This window comes from Carcharhinus amblyrhynchos, chromosome 15 (assembly GCF_965287045.1).
Source record: "Carcharhinus amblyrhynchos chromosome 15, sCarAmb.v2.hapA, whole genome shotgun sequence".
Taxonomy (NCBI): domain Eukaryota; kingdom Metazoa; phylum Chordata; class Chondrichthyes; order Carcharhiniformes; family Carcharhinidae; genus Carcharhinus; species Carcharhinus amblyrhynchos.
The window spans coordinates 73,934,491-73,951,326 of NC_137338.1; the positions used below are offsets into that span (position 1 = coordinate 73,934,491).

The 16,836-nt window shown below is 40.4% G+C and overlaps 1 protein-coding gene across 1 annotated transcript in view; it reads right to left on the bottom strand.

Moving 5' to 3' along the window:
- The window catches only part of LOC145353440 (succinate--CoA ligase [ADP-forming] subunit beta, mitochondrial-like), an 88,723-nt gene that overhangs the window by 36,100 nt on the left and 35,787 nt on the right, over window positions 1-16,836 (bottom strand). The window contains exons 5-7 of the mRNA XM_080204219.1: window positions 11,810-11,938; window positions 7,605-7,743; window positions 2,162-2,323 (exon numbers count right to left, since the gene is read on the bottom strand). Of these exons, the coding sequence (XP_080060345.1) occupies window positions 2,162-2,323; window positions 7,605-7,743; window positions 11,810-11,938 (430 nt within the window). The remainder of the gene's footprint in view (window positions 1-2,161; window positions 2,324-7,604; window positions 7,744-11,809; window positions 11,939-16,836) is intronic.

Sequence of the window (16,836 nt, forward strand, 5' to 3'; positions counted from 1 at the left end):
TCAGTCCGCCGCAAGCCTGCAGTCATTGTTTGAGATCCGACCCACTACAGTGGTGTCATCAGCAAACTTGAAAATCAAGTTGGAGGGGAATTTGGCCATACGGTGATAAATGTATGAGTATAGTAGGGGGCTGAGAACACAACCTTGTGGGGAGCACAAGGTTGAGGATGATCTTAGGGGAGATGTCGCTATCCTTACTGACTGTGGTCTGAGAGTTAGGAAGTTCAGGATCCAGTCGCAGAGGAACTCTGCACACTGTCAGCTTGCAGTACGTGCTGAGACCCGGAGTGGGGTTTGCACCCAGTACATTCTGACTCACATAAGCATGCTATCAACTGAGCTAATCAGAGAATGAAAATCAACATGTAAATTTTATTAACAATTTCAGTTTTTTTCAGACTTGCTCAGGGGAAATTTCAAAAGGAATACAGGTGCTTAAAGGGAGTATAAAGAACTACAATGTTTCAGTAGGCAGGCGACAGCTGACAGCTTTTTGCAGTTATATTGACCAGAGATAGGCTGGGCCAAACCTAATTTCCAAAATTAATTCTGGATTTGGTAAGGGAAGAACATTCAATTGGATTTTGTGGTGAATTACACAGCCCACAGATTATCCATCATGTTTTATATAGTGATTTGCTGTCAGTGGGCTTTCCAAAGGGCATCTGGAATTTATGTGAACAAGACAAGCAAATATACCCTCCTAAATCAGGAGATTGCAGACTTGTTGATGAGGCACATAGTCTGAACCTTGAAGTGCAAGATAGAAAATTTAACTTTATGTCAAATCAGGAATAGAAAGCAAAATAGGAGGGAAAAGAATGACTGAACTGAGACAGTGCAAAAATGGACAAAGAAAAAGCAAAAAAAAACAAATTTCCAACACATTTGAAGGTGCTTGTAACTGTAATTTTCATTGGCAGAGAGGAGATTTGGCAGTAATTAGACTCATCATGTTGTTAAAAGGATTGTTCAAGCCTTTACCTTTCTGTGGCCAATTTAAGCTATACCTTCCAGAGAGCATCACATCATTTAATGTTTTTGAATGGTAAGTCAGACAACGAGATGCTATTTTTGCAAAGCTAAAGGAGGCAGCACAATTTCGACAGAAATAATCAGATTTTTACATTTAACTGCATGCCTGTTCAATTTGTGCATTAACAATGGCCAGTGTTTCACTTCTAATTTGATTTGAGAGGACTAATTTGTGTATGGTGATAATATCATAGAATCTACAATGTAGAAGGAGCCCATTTGGCCCATCAAGCCTGCACTGACAACAATCCTACCCACGTCCTGTCCTATCCCCGTAACCCCACATATTTACCCTCCTAATCCCCTTGACATTAAGGGGCAATTTATCCTGGCCAATCAACCTAACCCACACATTTTGGACTGTGGGAAAAAACCAGAGCACACATGGGCAGACATGGGGAGAATGTGCAAAATCCACACAGTCACCCGAGGCTGGAATTGAACCCGGACACCTGCCACCCACTGACAATTTATTTTTAATTCATTGTTGGCGGGGGGTCGCTGACTGGCCAGAATTTATTGCCCATCCCTAGTTGCATTTGTTCAGAGGGCACCTGAGAGTCAGCCACATTTTTGTGGCCCTGGAGTCACACGTAGGCCAGGCCAGGTTAAAACAACAGATTTCTTTCCCTGAAGGAGATTAGTGAACCAGATGGGTTTTTCCGATAACTAACAATGTTTCATGGTCATCAGTAGATTCTTAATTCCAGATAGTATTTTTTTTAATTGAATTCAAATTCCACACCTACCATGGCAGGGCTCAAACCCGGGTCCCCAGCTGAGTTTCTGAATTGTCCAATGATAATACTACTAGGCCACTGCCTCCTCTTGTGTAGCTCTCCTCTATCACAAAACCCTCAATTGATAAATTGAGAGCAGAAGCAGCAGCAAACAAAAATCATGCCTAGTTTCAAACACATTTATTTGGATAATAATATTAAAGGTAATTTTGATCATATCTTTATATCAAAGAAAACTGGTCATTTCTATGCACAAACAAGGTGAATGTTAAGGTAAAATGGGTTTAATAAGAAACTACATTTGGAAAAACACAATCTGGACACAATTCTTTTACTCAATTGATTCCAAAAGTTGATCAGTAATGTATTGAAAATTCATCTCTTACCCAAACAACCAATGTTTCCATCCAATCCAATGTAACTGAGAGCTGAATCAGCCGCTCGCCTGTCTTGTTCATCCTCTTGACTCCAGTCCTGCTGGGCAAAAATATCCTTCTGGCGATAGGCTGCATTAGAATCAAAGCTGATCTTTGCATCAATGCACATCACTGAAAACAAAGAAAAGTTATGTCCAAAAAACACATCACTAATACAGAATTAATTGATTAAATTGTTGGCAACTGTTAAGAATTGCTTGCATTGTAGAAATTTAAACTGATAAATGAGAGTCAATTACTCTAGACTAAATTTTAATTAGGCCTAGTGATGCAAAAACATCATGCCTGGAACAGCGGAGTCATTGGTCAGGCAGGTTGATTCCCAGGCTGGGGTAGAATAAAGGATCAGGATAGCCGATGAGGTTAAACCTGATTTGACTTATTGTCACATGTATTAGTATACAGTAAAATGTATTGTTTTTTGCGCGCTATACAGACAAAGCATACTATACATCCAGAAAGATACGAGAGAGTGCAGAATGTAGTGTTATAGTCACAGCGAGGGTGTAGAGAAAGATCAACATCAACATAATGGGAGGTCAGTCCATTCAAAAGTCTGATAGCAGCAGGGAAGAAGCTGTTCTTGAGTCAGTTGGTACATGTCCTCAGACTTTTGTATCCTTTTCCCAATGGAAGAAGGTAGAAGAAAGTATGTCCAGGGTGCGCGGGGTCCTTAGTTATCCTGGCTGCTTTTCCGAGTAAGCAGGAAGTGTAGACCACATCAATGGATGGGAGGCTGGTTTGAGTGATGGATTGGGCTATATTCACGACCTTTTGTAGTTCCTTGTGGTCTTGGATAGAGCAGGAACCATGCCAAGCTGTGCCACAACTAGAAAGAGTACTATGGTGCATTTGAAGTTGGTAAGAGTCGTAGCAGACATGTCAAGTTTCTTTAGTTTTCTGAGAAAGCAGAGGCATTGGTGGGCTTCCTTAACTATAATGTCGGCGTGGAGGGACCAGGACAGGTTGTTGGTGATCTGAACACCTAAAAATCTGAAGCTCTTGACCAGTTTTATGTCATCCCTATGGATGTAGAGAGGGGCATGTCCTCCACTGCGCTTCCTGAAGTCGATGATTATCTCCTTCATTTTGTTGACGTTGAGGGAGAGATTATGGTCATACCTGTTCACCAGATTCTCTCTTTCCTGTACTCTGTCTGGTCATTGTTTAAGATCTAACCCACTATGGTAGTGCCAACAACAAACTTGAAAATTGAGCCAGAGGTAAATTTAGCCACACAATCATAGGCGTATAAGGAATATAGTAAGGGCTGAGGACACAGCCTTGTGGGGCACTGGTGTCAAGGATGATTTTTGAAGATGGTGTTGTTACTTATCCTTACTGATTGCGGTCTGTGTGTTCACAAGTTCAGGATTCAGTGCAGAGGGAGATGCTGAGGCCCAGGCCATAGAGTTTGGAGTTGAGATTCATGGGAATAGTGGTGTTAAATACGAGTCTGACATTAAGTGTCTTTGTTATCTAGGTGTTCTAATGTTGAATGTAGGACTAGGGAGATGGCGTCTGCTGTGAAACTGTTGCGGCGGTAAGTGAACTGTAGCAGTTCCAGGCAATCTGGGAGGTCGGAATCGATTCATGCCACGACTAACCTTTCAAAGCACTTCATAATGATGGATGTCAGAGCCACCAGACGACAGTCATTAAGGCACACTGCCTGGTTTTTCTTTGATATCAGGATAATGGTCGTCTTCTTGAAGCAGATAGGGACCTCGGATTGTTGTAAAGACAGGTTGAAGATGTCTGCGAATACTAGATACCAGCTGGTTTGTGCAGGATCTGAATGCTCGTCTGGATACTCCATCTGGGCCAGTCGTTTTCTGTGAGCTGACCTTCAAAAAGGCTGATTTGACGTCAGCAGTGGTGACCTCGGATAGAGGTTCGTCTAAGGTCTCTGGGATGGAGGGCAATCTCTCACTGACCTCTTGCTCAAAACGGGCACCAATGCACTGAATTCATCAGGGAGGGGTGCACTGATGCCAGCAATTTTACATGCCTTCATCTAGTAGCCTGTTATGTCTTGCAAACTTTGCCATAGTCAGTGGGGATCTGCGAGGCTATCAGGAGACTCTAGCTTGGCATGATATTGTCTTTTGGCATATTTGATAGATTTCCTTCCGTCATATCTGGGATCATAAACCTAATGGAATTTTCAAAGCCATCTTAACTTCTAAGCTAAGATGAAGCATCAGATCAAGCCCAAGATTGGATGCAATACCTCATTTTGTCAGCTTGGATCTTGTTTGTCTCTTTTGTGGGGACTATGAATTGGATTCAATTTGATTATTTGGATGGAATAAAAATTTGAAAAAAATCCTGGGAAGAGCATTAATCTTCAAGTAGTAGAGGAAAGAAAGTCTTTTAAAAAAACCATAATTTGTGTCAATCTGAAGGGACAATTTTATGTTGTGCGTGCTTTTGGCCATTGCCAATTCCTCTAAGTATCCACTAACATTTTCACTACTATTCACATTTTGAAAAGTAGAATTGTAACAGTCATGACCAAGATATTTGGTTTTTCTAGCAGAAAGAGGTAGGTGGAAAAAACACTCCAAGAAGGGATAAGGAGACCATTTAAAAAACATACGAAACAGCCTATTTTTCTAAAACGCCAATGTCACACAACCAATAAGTAACTAGGTTACAGTTGGCATTGTGCACCTTTTGTTATGAATGTTCCTACAGTTAACTTATCAAACATTTTTATATGCCACAAGACTTAAGCTGAAAATCTCCCATCTCGCCCACTGCAGGAAGCACAGTGGATGAGACAGAAAATTTGGCAGATCATTTAAAGGTTCGTTGAGCTCAGGCAGGAATGTCCTGTTTTGGGATGCATGCAGCCAGAGAATCCAGTCCTCAGTCCCAAAAGGAAGAAACCTGCCCTACATCTTCATCGGCACATTTAATAACTGATCCTTTTAAATGTAGAAATGATGGGTTCAAGGATTCCTCTGCAATTTGTTGTAAAGGTATTAGTACTTGGCTCATCTTAGGAAACGCTACATATTTTCCATTGGCCTCAGGCAGGATTTTACACGCTTCAGTCAAGCTGGGCCATAAAATTCTGGCCAACATCTCCAACTGGTCACTTGATGGCTTCCAGTGGTTTCAAAGTAACAGTGGCCCTGCAGACAATGGGTCTACTCCAGCCAACTTCGAACAAATACAATCTTTCACAGGTCTTAATCTCCCATAATGGTGCTAATAGCCCAAGCATTAATCGTTCTAACACAATGGTTTTGACAAGACGACTTAACCGAGTTCACCTGAAACCAGTGTCTCCAAGAACAGAAGGGAATCCTGACTCCAGATTAAACACTTCCAGATTCCAGCCATCCTTGAGGTGATATGTCATATGACCTACCCCAAGTTGCACGGTAATATTGTTTGGAGGAACTGAACTCAGGCAGTTACTGTTTGACCTCCAGCGTAAACAGGACTCCAGACAACAGCCAATGATGTCTCCCATCAAGCTGCCGATAGCAGAAAAACCTCAAAACTTGTAAAACTACTGGAACATTGGAACTCATGCTTCCTATTGTGAAAGCCTCACTCTGGAAGCCAGATCATATCACTCTACAATCAATTAACCATCCTTCAGAAGGAATATTCCAATTGACTTCTGGTTCTGGACACAAGTGAAGTACCGACTTGTCTTTACTGTGGTTGTAACCTGAACCTTCTATTTCATCTTACCTCAAGTTTGCTGTGCAAGTTATTAATAGCGGATTGGGACAATGTTAATAGGCAAAGATGGAATGTTGGTTTTGTGCTTGGAAGCCTGTGACCAGCTGTGTACCATAGGGATTGATGCTGGGACTCCTGCTGTTTGTTATATACATTAACAACTTGGGGTGTGAATGTACAGAATACAATTAGTAAGTTTGCAGATGACACAAAAATTGGTGTTGTTGTTAATAGTGGGGATAGCTTTGGGCTACAGACTGATATTGATCAGCTGGTGAGTTGACTTGGTGGCACAATGGTTAGCACTGCTGCCTCTGAGTGCCAGGGACCCAGGCTCGATTCCTGGCTTGGGTCAGTGCCTGAGTGGAGTTTGCATGTTCTCCCTACGTCTGCATGGGTTTCCTTTGGGTGCTTTGGTTTCCTCCCTCAGTCTGAAATATGCACTGGTTAGGTGCACTGGCTGTGCTAAACTTTCCCTCAGTGTACCAGAACAAGTGCCAGAGTGTGGCGACAATGAGATTTTCACAACAACCTCATTGCAGTATTAATACAAGCCTAGCTGTGACATTAATAAATAAACTTTTATACTTGGGCAGAATAAACACAGATTTAACTCTGATAAGTGTGAGGTGATGCATTTTGGGAGGTCTAATAAGGGTAGAATGGTAGGTCCCTAGAGACTGTTGAGGAATAAAAAGACCTAGAGGTATGTCCATAGGTCCCTGGAGGTGGCAGCACAGATAGATAGGATGGTAAAGGTGGCATATGAAATTCTTGTCTTCATTAGACAAGTCATAGAAAATAGGAGCAGAGGGGTCTTGGTACAACTTCATAAAATATTGCTTAAGCCACAGATGGAATTATTGTGGGTAGTTCTAGTCGCTAATGGAAGGACATAATTGCACTGTCGAGGGTGCAGAGAAGATTCGTCAGGATGTTTCCTGAGATGGAAAGTTTCAACTATGAGGAGAGACTGGATTTGTTTTCCCTGAAGCAGAGGAGACTGAGGGGGGATCTGATTGAAGTATACAAAATTATGAGAGGCACAGGTAGGGTAAATCTTAAGAATTGTTTTCTCGTGGCAGAAGTGTCCAAGACCAGAAGGCATACTTTAAGGTGAGGAGTTTAGAAGGGATCCGAGGAAAATCTTTTTTCACCCAGAGGGTGGTGGAAATATGGAACACGTGTCCTTACAGGGTGGTGGAGGGAGGTACTCTTGCAGCATTTACGAAGCATCCGTACGAGCATTTAAATCGCCAAGACACAGTAGGCTATGGACCACGTGCTGGTGAATGAGATTAGTACAGATCAGTATTTGCTGGTCGTCGTAGGCACAGTAGGCCAAAGGGCTTGTTTCTGTGCTGTATGACTCTAAGGTCTGGATAAGCCACCATTTATAAAGGAGGGGGGGTCAGAATTTAAAAAAAACTAGTTTACAGGCACGTAGAGAGCAGGAAAATCAGGACAGGTTTGACCCCTTCTCTGTCCGTGGTCTATGGCATAATTTCTCAGGGCTTTTGCTACATTCCACCTTTTCTCTTGCCAAACTAAATAACATAGGTCCACCATATCCAGAAGAATTTAGAAATGGTCAGTTTTTTTAAGAAAGTACAGAACCCTTTCCATATAAAATCCTACTAGGAAACATTAAGCAAATTTGAAGTAAAAGCAGGCCAGTGTACATTACCAATCCCAGAAGCGTCCTCCACCATAGGATTTATCTCTATCATACTGGCATCATATTTGATAAACAGCTCGTATAATTTGATCATATTTTCTGCTGCATCTTCTATGACATTAGCTGGAAAACCCATTTTCCGTGCAAGCTGAAAAAATGACGTTATCAGTGAAATTAATATTGAAATATAATCCTTTTTAAAGCAGTTTTTGCCAAAAGGTGAATAGCATGTCTAGGTATACACATTACTTGCTGCAAAATACTAAAATCACATGGGTAAAGGTTTAATTTTAAGATGAATCAATTTACAATTATTCACCAAGGTCAGAAAACTCAGCCTCCAAAGTAATCAGAGGTCAGATTAGTTTAGAAAAATCAGAGGGTATTTTGTGCCAATGTTTCAGTGTAAACAATATCCCTTTATTTGTCAAATTGTTTCATGTTAAAATGATATTTGCCTCAGAATTAGAAGATCATATGCTCAAATCCCACACCTGAGACGACTTCAAACAATTTAGGTGCCATTTCAGTGAGGCACTGAGAAGTGCCATTTTAGTGAGGCACTGAGAAGTGCCATTTTTCAAAGTCAAATCAACATCCATCTACCAGTAAGACATGAAGGATTGCAGTGCATTAGTCTAAGAAGAGCAGTATTCTCTTGGTGCCATGACAAACATTTAACTCTCAACCAATGCCACAAAGAAAACAATTATCTGATCATATAGTGCTATTTCTGAGATCTTGCGATGCACAAATTGGCTGCCAGGTTGCCTACACTAAAATACTGATTGTACTTCAAGACTTACTTCAATGGCTGTATGGCACTTTGTCCTAGGGATGTGAAAGGAGCAATGGAAATGCAATGTTCTTTCTTGACATTTAATCTAAATTGGGATAGTGTAATCCACACTGGAGCTCTAGAGGATAGTGTTCGGAAGTTGTGCACATGCTGACTTTCTTGGATAATTCTTGGTCGCACTCTTCAAGAAAGATGTTAAGGCTTTAGAAAGGGCGACAGATGGTTTTCCAGAATGAGGACTGTGTGTTATGAAAAGAGGTTTCACTTGGAACAAAGAACTTCCAGGCCGACCTAATGGGTGATTTTCAAAATTATGGGATTTAGATAGTAGGTAGAAAAAAAACCATTCCCTCTAGCACTTGGGCCAGTAACTGGAGATCATACATTTAAGATCACTGACAAAAGATTCACCCCACCCCTCCATATAGAATATGTGCTTCTCGGTTCCAGTGTATTGCTACCAATGTCAAGTTCTTCTGCAACTGATGATGTTGCCACACTAATAAAAATAACTTCATAGAATCATAAACGTGTATTTACATAGTACTGTTAATGACCTTAGGACATCCCAAAGCACTTTATAGCCAACTAATACTAAGATTGGAAAGCCAGCAGCCAATTTATACACAGCAAGGTCCCACAAACAGCAATGTGATAAACGACCAAATAATCTTTTTGGTGACGTTGATTGCGGGGTAAATTTTGGCCAGGACATTGGAAGAACCTCCTCCCTCTTTATCAAATATAGAGGGGTATCTTTTACATCAAATAGGATAGACACATTATAACATGTGTCATCTGAAAGACAGTAGCTCCTACAGTGCAGGGCTCCCTCAATTCTACGTTGAAATGTTAATCTAGATCAGGGTTTTTCAAAGTGGGGATGATAACCTGTGTGTGGGTCACAGGAGTGTTGAAAATTATTCACCGGATATCATTTTTAAAGAAATGCAGGATGTTTTGTGGCCCTTTTCAAAACATGGCCTGATGTTTTGTGGTCCTGTTCAAACATCACAAGGTGTTCTGTGGTCCTGTTTAAAATATTGCAAGATGTGTTCAAAGCATTATGAGATGTTTTGTGATCCTGTTCAAAAGTAAAGAGCGATGTTCTGTTTAGAGCGCAAGTCTTGCAGAAGGTCTCTCGACTCAGATAACTACATAGCCAGCCTGAGGAGGAAGTATTGCCTGTTATAATTCAAGTTACGTGCACATCATGAAAGGAAAGGCAAGAAGGTGTATTTTTAAACATACAGAAAATCCAGTTTAGGTGCGACTGTAAGGCAGCTTGCCCTGGTTGGTGGGTTGCGAGATGCAACCAATTTGTGCAAGTAGTACATTGGAAAAATAGTTTGACAGCAACTGGTTAAGATTATGTACTCAGGTCTGTGCAGAGAGGCTTCACTCCATGACCTTCTGATTCAGGAGTAATAGTATTACCACCATGCCAAGGCTCACACCTCAGTACAATGCACCAGAAATCAGGTTTTAGTTTCTTCCCTTTTAAGTTCACTAAATTTGATACTTTCATCATTGCCCATCAGAAAATAGTGCATGATATACTGATGATCCAAGAGGAGACATTTGGGAAAAAATACAACAGAAAAATTGTTGCTGAAACTTGTAAACTAGGTACACTCATTTGCATTAGGAGTCCTTACTTTCAAAATGGTCATTACATGTCCAGTAAACCAGATATTCCAGGATTAGTGCTATTCATTCTTTTCTCTCACTCTCATCTTATATAGTGCTTAAGCAAAGGAATTTTCTGATGGTGGATTTCCCACCCAGCCATCTGAAAAGTTAGCAGGGAATGCCTCCTGCAAGTCATAGCAGCCCATAGCATTTGGCTTCCAAAGTGGCTGCAGATGGACTTCCAAAGTGGCTGCAGATGGACTTCCAGCCCCCCACTTAGTTCCACCTCAGAGATCCGCCAGTCATTCAAATTGTATCAACTCCACTTTCAATCTAAAACACCTAAAATCATGTCTCACAAATTTGATTGAGTTTTTTGAAGGGGTAACCGAGAAGGTAGATAAGGACAGAGCAGTTGATGTCGTCTACATGGACTTTAGCAAGGCCTTTAACAAGGTACCGCATTGTAGGTTGTTGAATAAGGTTAAATCTCATGGGATCCAAGGTGAGGTATCTAAATGGATATAACATTGGCTTCTTGACTGAAGCCAGAGGGTGTTTGTAGAGGATTGCTTTTCAAACTGGAGGCCTGTGACTAGCAGTATGCCTCAGGGATCAGTGCTGGATCCACTGTTATTTGTCACTTATATTAATTTCTTTAATATCTTTTCCCAAAGAAAATTTGGGTGAGAATATAGGAGGCATGGTTAGTAAGTTTGCAGATGACATCAAGATTGGTGGCATAGTCGACAGTGAAGATTATCTCCGATTGCAAGGGGATCTTGATCAATTGGGCCAGTGGGCTGATGAATGGTAGATGGAGTTTAATTTAGACAAATGTGAGCTGATGAGGACAGGACTTACTCAGTTAATGGCAGGGTGCCAGGGGGAGTTACAGAACAAAGGGATTTAGGGGTACAGGTTCATAGCTCCTTGAAAGGAGTGTCACAGGTGGACAGAGAAGGCATTCGGCGTGCTTGGTTTCATCGATCAGAACACTGAATACAGGAGTTGGGATGCCTTATTGAAGTTGTACAAGACATGGTACGGCCACACTTGGAATACTGTGTACAGTATTGGTCATCCTATTATAGAAAGGGCATTATTAAACCAGAAAGATTACAGAAAATATTTATTAGGATGCTACCGGGACTTGATGGTTTGGGTTATAAGGACACGCTGGATAGACTGGGATTTTTTCTCTGGAGCATAGAAGGTTAAGGGGTGATCTTATGGAGGTCTACAAAATAACAAGGGGCACAAATCAGCTAAATAGTCAATATCTTTTCCCAAAGATAGGGAGTCTAAAACTACAACGCTTAGGTTCAAAGTAGGAGGGTAGAGATAGAGAAGTGTCCAGAGGGGCAATTTTTTTTCACACAGAGGGTGGTGTCTGGAACAAGTAGAGGTGGTTACAATTTTGACTTTTAAAACCCATTTAGATAGTTATATAGATAAGATGGGTATAGAGAGATATAGGCCAAATGTGGACAATTGGGATTAGCTTAGGGTTTAAAAAAATAGGGTGGCATGGACAAAGTTGGGCCGAAGGGCCTGTTTCCATGCTGTAAACCTCTATGACTATGACTAGACAGATAATTGCCAGATGGCAGCAGCTGAAGGAAGTGCTTACATCTACTCTAACATACTTGTTTAGGACTGACAGTTTTTGTGTCCTTATTTTGGCAGTTTCACTGTATTTGAAATGAACTGCTTCTAACAATTAGAACTTCAACTATCTGAACTCTATTCAGTTTTCATACTTGGAATTTCAGTGCACTACCTTGATAGTTTGCTCTTTCTTGATGCCTTCCATTATATCAATGGGCTCCTTAAAAATTGCTTCAGGATTTTCAGCTGCTACATCCTCGATATTAACCCCTCCCTCTGAACAGCCTATTAATGTTGGCCCCTAAAGAAAGAAAACATTGATTAGTTGGCATAAATAAAATATTTTTCCTCAGTACCAAGTGAAAGCTATAATTACACGAACAGTCACATATCAACACAGTTCCAAAGTTAATATGTACCAACAGTTTGGCAGTTAACTACCAGTCAATATCTATTTCACTTATATAGTATATCCTCTTCATGTTGCCTTAAAGAGTAGATGATTCAAGATGTGGGCATCACTGGCAGGCCCACATTTATTGCCCATCCTGAGTATCGTAATAATAGTTTGTCTCAGTCCACTGAACTTTGTGTTGTTATTTATATTTGTTTGCTAGATAACTTCAGAGGGCCATTAAGAGTAACCCTGCCAATGAGAGACTGGAAACACAAATAGGTCAGATTAAGGAAGGACAGTAGCTTTCCTTCTCCATGGAATAACTGCGAATTTACTAGGATTTTTTAAACTACAATCAGCTTCTTGGTCAGTTTACTAGAATTAGCATTTCATTTCTAGAATTTAAAAAGAAAATTGAATTTTCAAACCGCTATGATGGGATTTGAAATCATGCTTTCTTAAATAACAAGACACTAGTACAGTACAGATTAATTGCATTATTTGCAAGATTATCCAGATTCATGTATTATTAATGGTTCTTTTATTGGAACAAATGCAAAACTAATGGATTGTATGGGTTGTCTGAATAGAATGCACGATAATGATGTGTTCTAATATACCTTGTGTTATTTGTACACACGTGGGAAAGTGTAGTAAAAATTCAGTAGTGGATAACCAGTCAGCTGTTCTGTCAAAACACTTCCTTCGCAACCCACCACTTATTAACAAAACCAGTAAGAATTATTATAAATTAACAGTCTCAGTCAAAATCACATACAGTTAATTGTCACTGTCAGGCAAGTTGATAAACATGGAGTCCCATTGTCAAATTATTTTTTTAAAAAATCCTTCCAGTTTCTTTTTTTCTTTATAACTCAATCGATCCATCTTTTACTCTTTGCAATATTACCCCAAATTCATCCATTTTAATGGGCTGTCTGTGGCAGTGTCTAAGAGTTGTGAAATTGCTCACAACATGATAGGAAGACTCAAAAATCTGGCATTGTAAGTATAAATTGTATACTTCTTAAAAGTACTGTGCTATCTAATGGTAAATAATGGAAAAACCTCTATCAATGTGTTTTTTCCCCCCAAGTCATTCTGTTGATCACTTATTGGTAATGTTGACATTTTGCTCTGTTATAGACTCATTACTGCTTGTGCATATGTGGATAAGAGCTCTGAATTCAACAACCCAAGTAAAATTGAAGTCAATGGGAATCGGGGGAAAACTCCCCACCATTTGGAGTTGGATCTAAGAGGAAGATGGCTGTTAAAGGACACCACTCAATCCAAGGACACCACTGCAGGTGTTCCTCAAGGTAGTGCCCTCGGCTCAAGCATCTTCAATTGCATCATCAATGACTTTCCTTCTGTGAGTGAAGATTGCACAGTCATCAGTTCTATTTGCTACTCCTCTGATAATAAAGTAGTTCATACCCTCATGCATCAAGATCTGCACAATATTGGTAAGTGCCTCACAATGATCTCCAACAAGAGGACTTAACTACCTCCCCTTTACATTCAATGGCTTTACCATCACTGAATTTCCCACCATCAACTTTCTTTGGGTCACCATTGACCAGTAACTTGAGGACTAATCATGCAGATAATGTGGCTACAAGAGCAAGTCAAAATCTGGGTATTCTGCAACAAGTAACTCACCCAATGATTTCCCCAATACCTGAACATCATCCATAAGGTACCAGTCAAGAATGTGATGGAATATTCTCCATTTGTTTGGATGCATGCTGCTCTAATAACAGTCAAGAAGCTTTACCCCATTTAGGACAAAGCAGCTTGCTTGATCTGTATCCCATCCATCACTTTAAGCATTCATTCCCTCCACATGCTATCTAATTTGGAAATATATTACTGTTTGTGTCCAGAAATTGAGTTACATGCTGCAGGATTCCTAGTCTTTGACCTGTTCTGGTAACCACAGTACTTATATGGCTAGTCCAGTTCAGTTTCTAGTCAATGGTAACCCCCAGGATGCAGATAGTGGGGAATTCAGTAATGGTAGTGCCATTGAATCTCAAAAGGCTAGTATGCAAATAGAGCAAGTAATTATGAAAGCGAATAGAATGTAATCATTTATTGCAAGGGGAATTGAATAGAAAAGTAGGGATGTCATGTTTCAGATATACAAGGCATGGTGAGACTACATCTGGAATACTGTGTACTGTATTGGTTTCCTTTTTTAAAGAAGTACGGAAACGTGTTAGAAGCAGTTCAGAGAAGGTTTACTGGGCAAATACCTGGAATGGGAGGGATAGCTTACGAGGAAAGGATGGGCATGCTAGCCTTATATCTGGCAGAGATTAGAAAAGTGAGAGGAGATGAATTGATTGATCCTGAGGGGTTTTGACAGTGTGGATGTTGAAAGGATGTTTCCTCTTGTGGGAGATTTTAGAATGAGGGGTCACAGTGCTAAAAATAAGGGCTTGGTCAGTTATGACAAGGACAGCACAGTGGTTAGCACTGCTGCCTCATAGCACCAGGGACCCGAGTTCAATTCCAGCCTTGGGTGTCTGTGCAGAATTTGCACATTCTCCCAGTCTCTGCATGGGTATCACTAGCTGGCCAGCATTTATTGCCCATCCTGAATTGCCTTTGAGAAAAATGTTGGTGTGCTACCTTCTTGAATCATTGTAGTCAAAGTGCTGTGGGTCAACCCACAATGCCATTAGGGAGGAAAATGCCACAGCCAACTTATGCATGGCAAAGTCCCAAAAAAAGTCAAGGGAATTGACTAGTTAGTCTGTTTCTTACAGTCTTACTGGAAGGATCAGTGTTGGCCTATACTTTGAGGGAATTAATCTGCTCTTATTCAAATAACATCCAGGTAAATGGGTGCCACAGTTCAATGTCGCAACTGAAAGTCAACACTTCTCACAATATAGCACTCCTGGAGTACTACACTGAAGTATCAACAGAGATTATGGGTGGAATTTTATGGCCTCGCTTGTCCTAAAAAAGTTGCCCAAGGTCAACAGACCTTTCCAGAATTTGCCCCTCGCCTGTTCCAATTTGGTAAAATTTCAGCATACATGTTCAAATCTCTGATGTTAGGCTTGAACTCACAAACCACTTATACAGAAGTGGGGGTGCGACTACTGGACCTAGATAGGAATGGAATAGGGTGCAATTTGTGTTGAAAGAGGGATCAAATGAGAATGGTTAGGGTAATTCAAGCAAAGTGGTGACTAAGCTTAGAGTGGTGGGTTGAGGTTAGATGGCATACTGTCAATGAAATAGGATTTTCTTTACATTCAAACAAACTGATTAGGAGTATGCTACTCATTCCCTCAGTCCTGCACCGCTTTTCAATAAGATCCTGCCTACCCTGTTAAGCTTTACCAAGTTTTACCACTTATCAACAATCTACTTATCTCTGCCTTAAAAAAATATTCAAAGTATCTGCTTTCAGACACTGAGGAAGAGAGTTACAAAGAGAGAAAAAAGAACATCCTTGGTAGAATCATATAAGAGGCCATTTGGCCCATCAGGTTTGCATTGACTCTGAATGACATTACAGTCCAGGGCCCCGCCTCCCCTTGTCCTATTCCCATAACCCCTCACATTCATCATAGTTAATCCACCTCACGTACACATAGTTGGACACTAACGGGCAATTTACCATGGCCAACCCACCTAATCTGTACATCTTTGGTCTGTGGGAAGAAACTGAAGTACACGTCCCATGAACGAATAAAAAGCATTAAAAAAAATTGCTACAATTCAACAAGAAAATAATTCCATATGACATATTTTGGGATGTCCTAAAAACATGAACAAGAGTATATCAACAAAAATTCTTCAGAAAGGAGACAGGCCAAAGATTGAAGAAGCCAATTTTGTTTTTGGTGATAAGTAATCATGCCACATTACAGCACAATGCAGCAAAATCACTGCAGGATGAAAGGCCAGAAAAATATAGCACTCTCTGTTACCTGTAGTGAAATGCAATTGCTTTCAAGGCCATTTGAAATGGGTGGAATTGTAAAAGTACCATGTGATAAGCAGTTAATTAACACCTCCCAAAATATCCAATTATCTTAGTCTTCAGAAGTTTGAAATACTTGGGAGGTTAGGTATTTATGCTTACACAGTCAAGCATAATCTATTTTACTGAAAAACAGTTTAATCCACATTTAGAAATTGCAAAGCGGGGCAGGAAAAAGGATGAAAAGATAAAGAGTGATTAAAAAGAGACAACTACTTTGAAGACAATCACATAAAGAGTACTTCTGTTAGCATATAAATAACCACTCCTTAAATTCAACTCACTTTTTCAAATTAAAGTCATGCCCTCAATGAATTCAGATAATGTTAGATTTACACAAAGTTCCATTAATCCAGAAGGAGAATGTTTAAAATCAAATTTAATGGTTTCAATGCTGGGGTATGCTGATTTCAATCTTGATGTGGGTATGCCGGCGTTGGACTGGCGTAAACACAGTAAAAAGTCTGACAACACCAGGTTTTAGTCCAACCTATTTATTTGATAATATTCTCACAAGCTTTCGAGGGGACAGCCTCTTCGTCAGGTGAATGGAGAGTTCTGGCCTCAGACAAAGCATATAAAGCACAGACAGTTTAGAGATTACTGATTAAAATGCGAATCCTTACACCTAACCTGCTGTTCAAGACCTGGAGTGGCCACATTGTCAGCCACTTCAGGTCTTGAACAGCAGGTTAGGTGTAAGGATTCGCATTTTAATCAGTAATCTCTAAACTGTCTGTGCTTTATATGCTCTGTCTGAGGCCAGAACTCTCCATTCACCTGACGAAGAGGC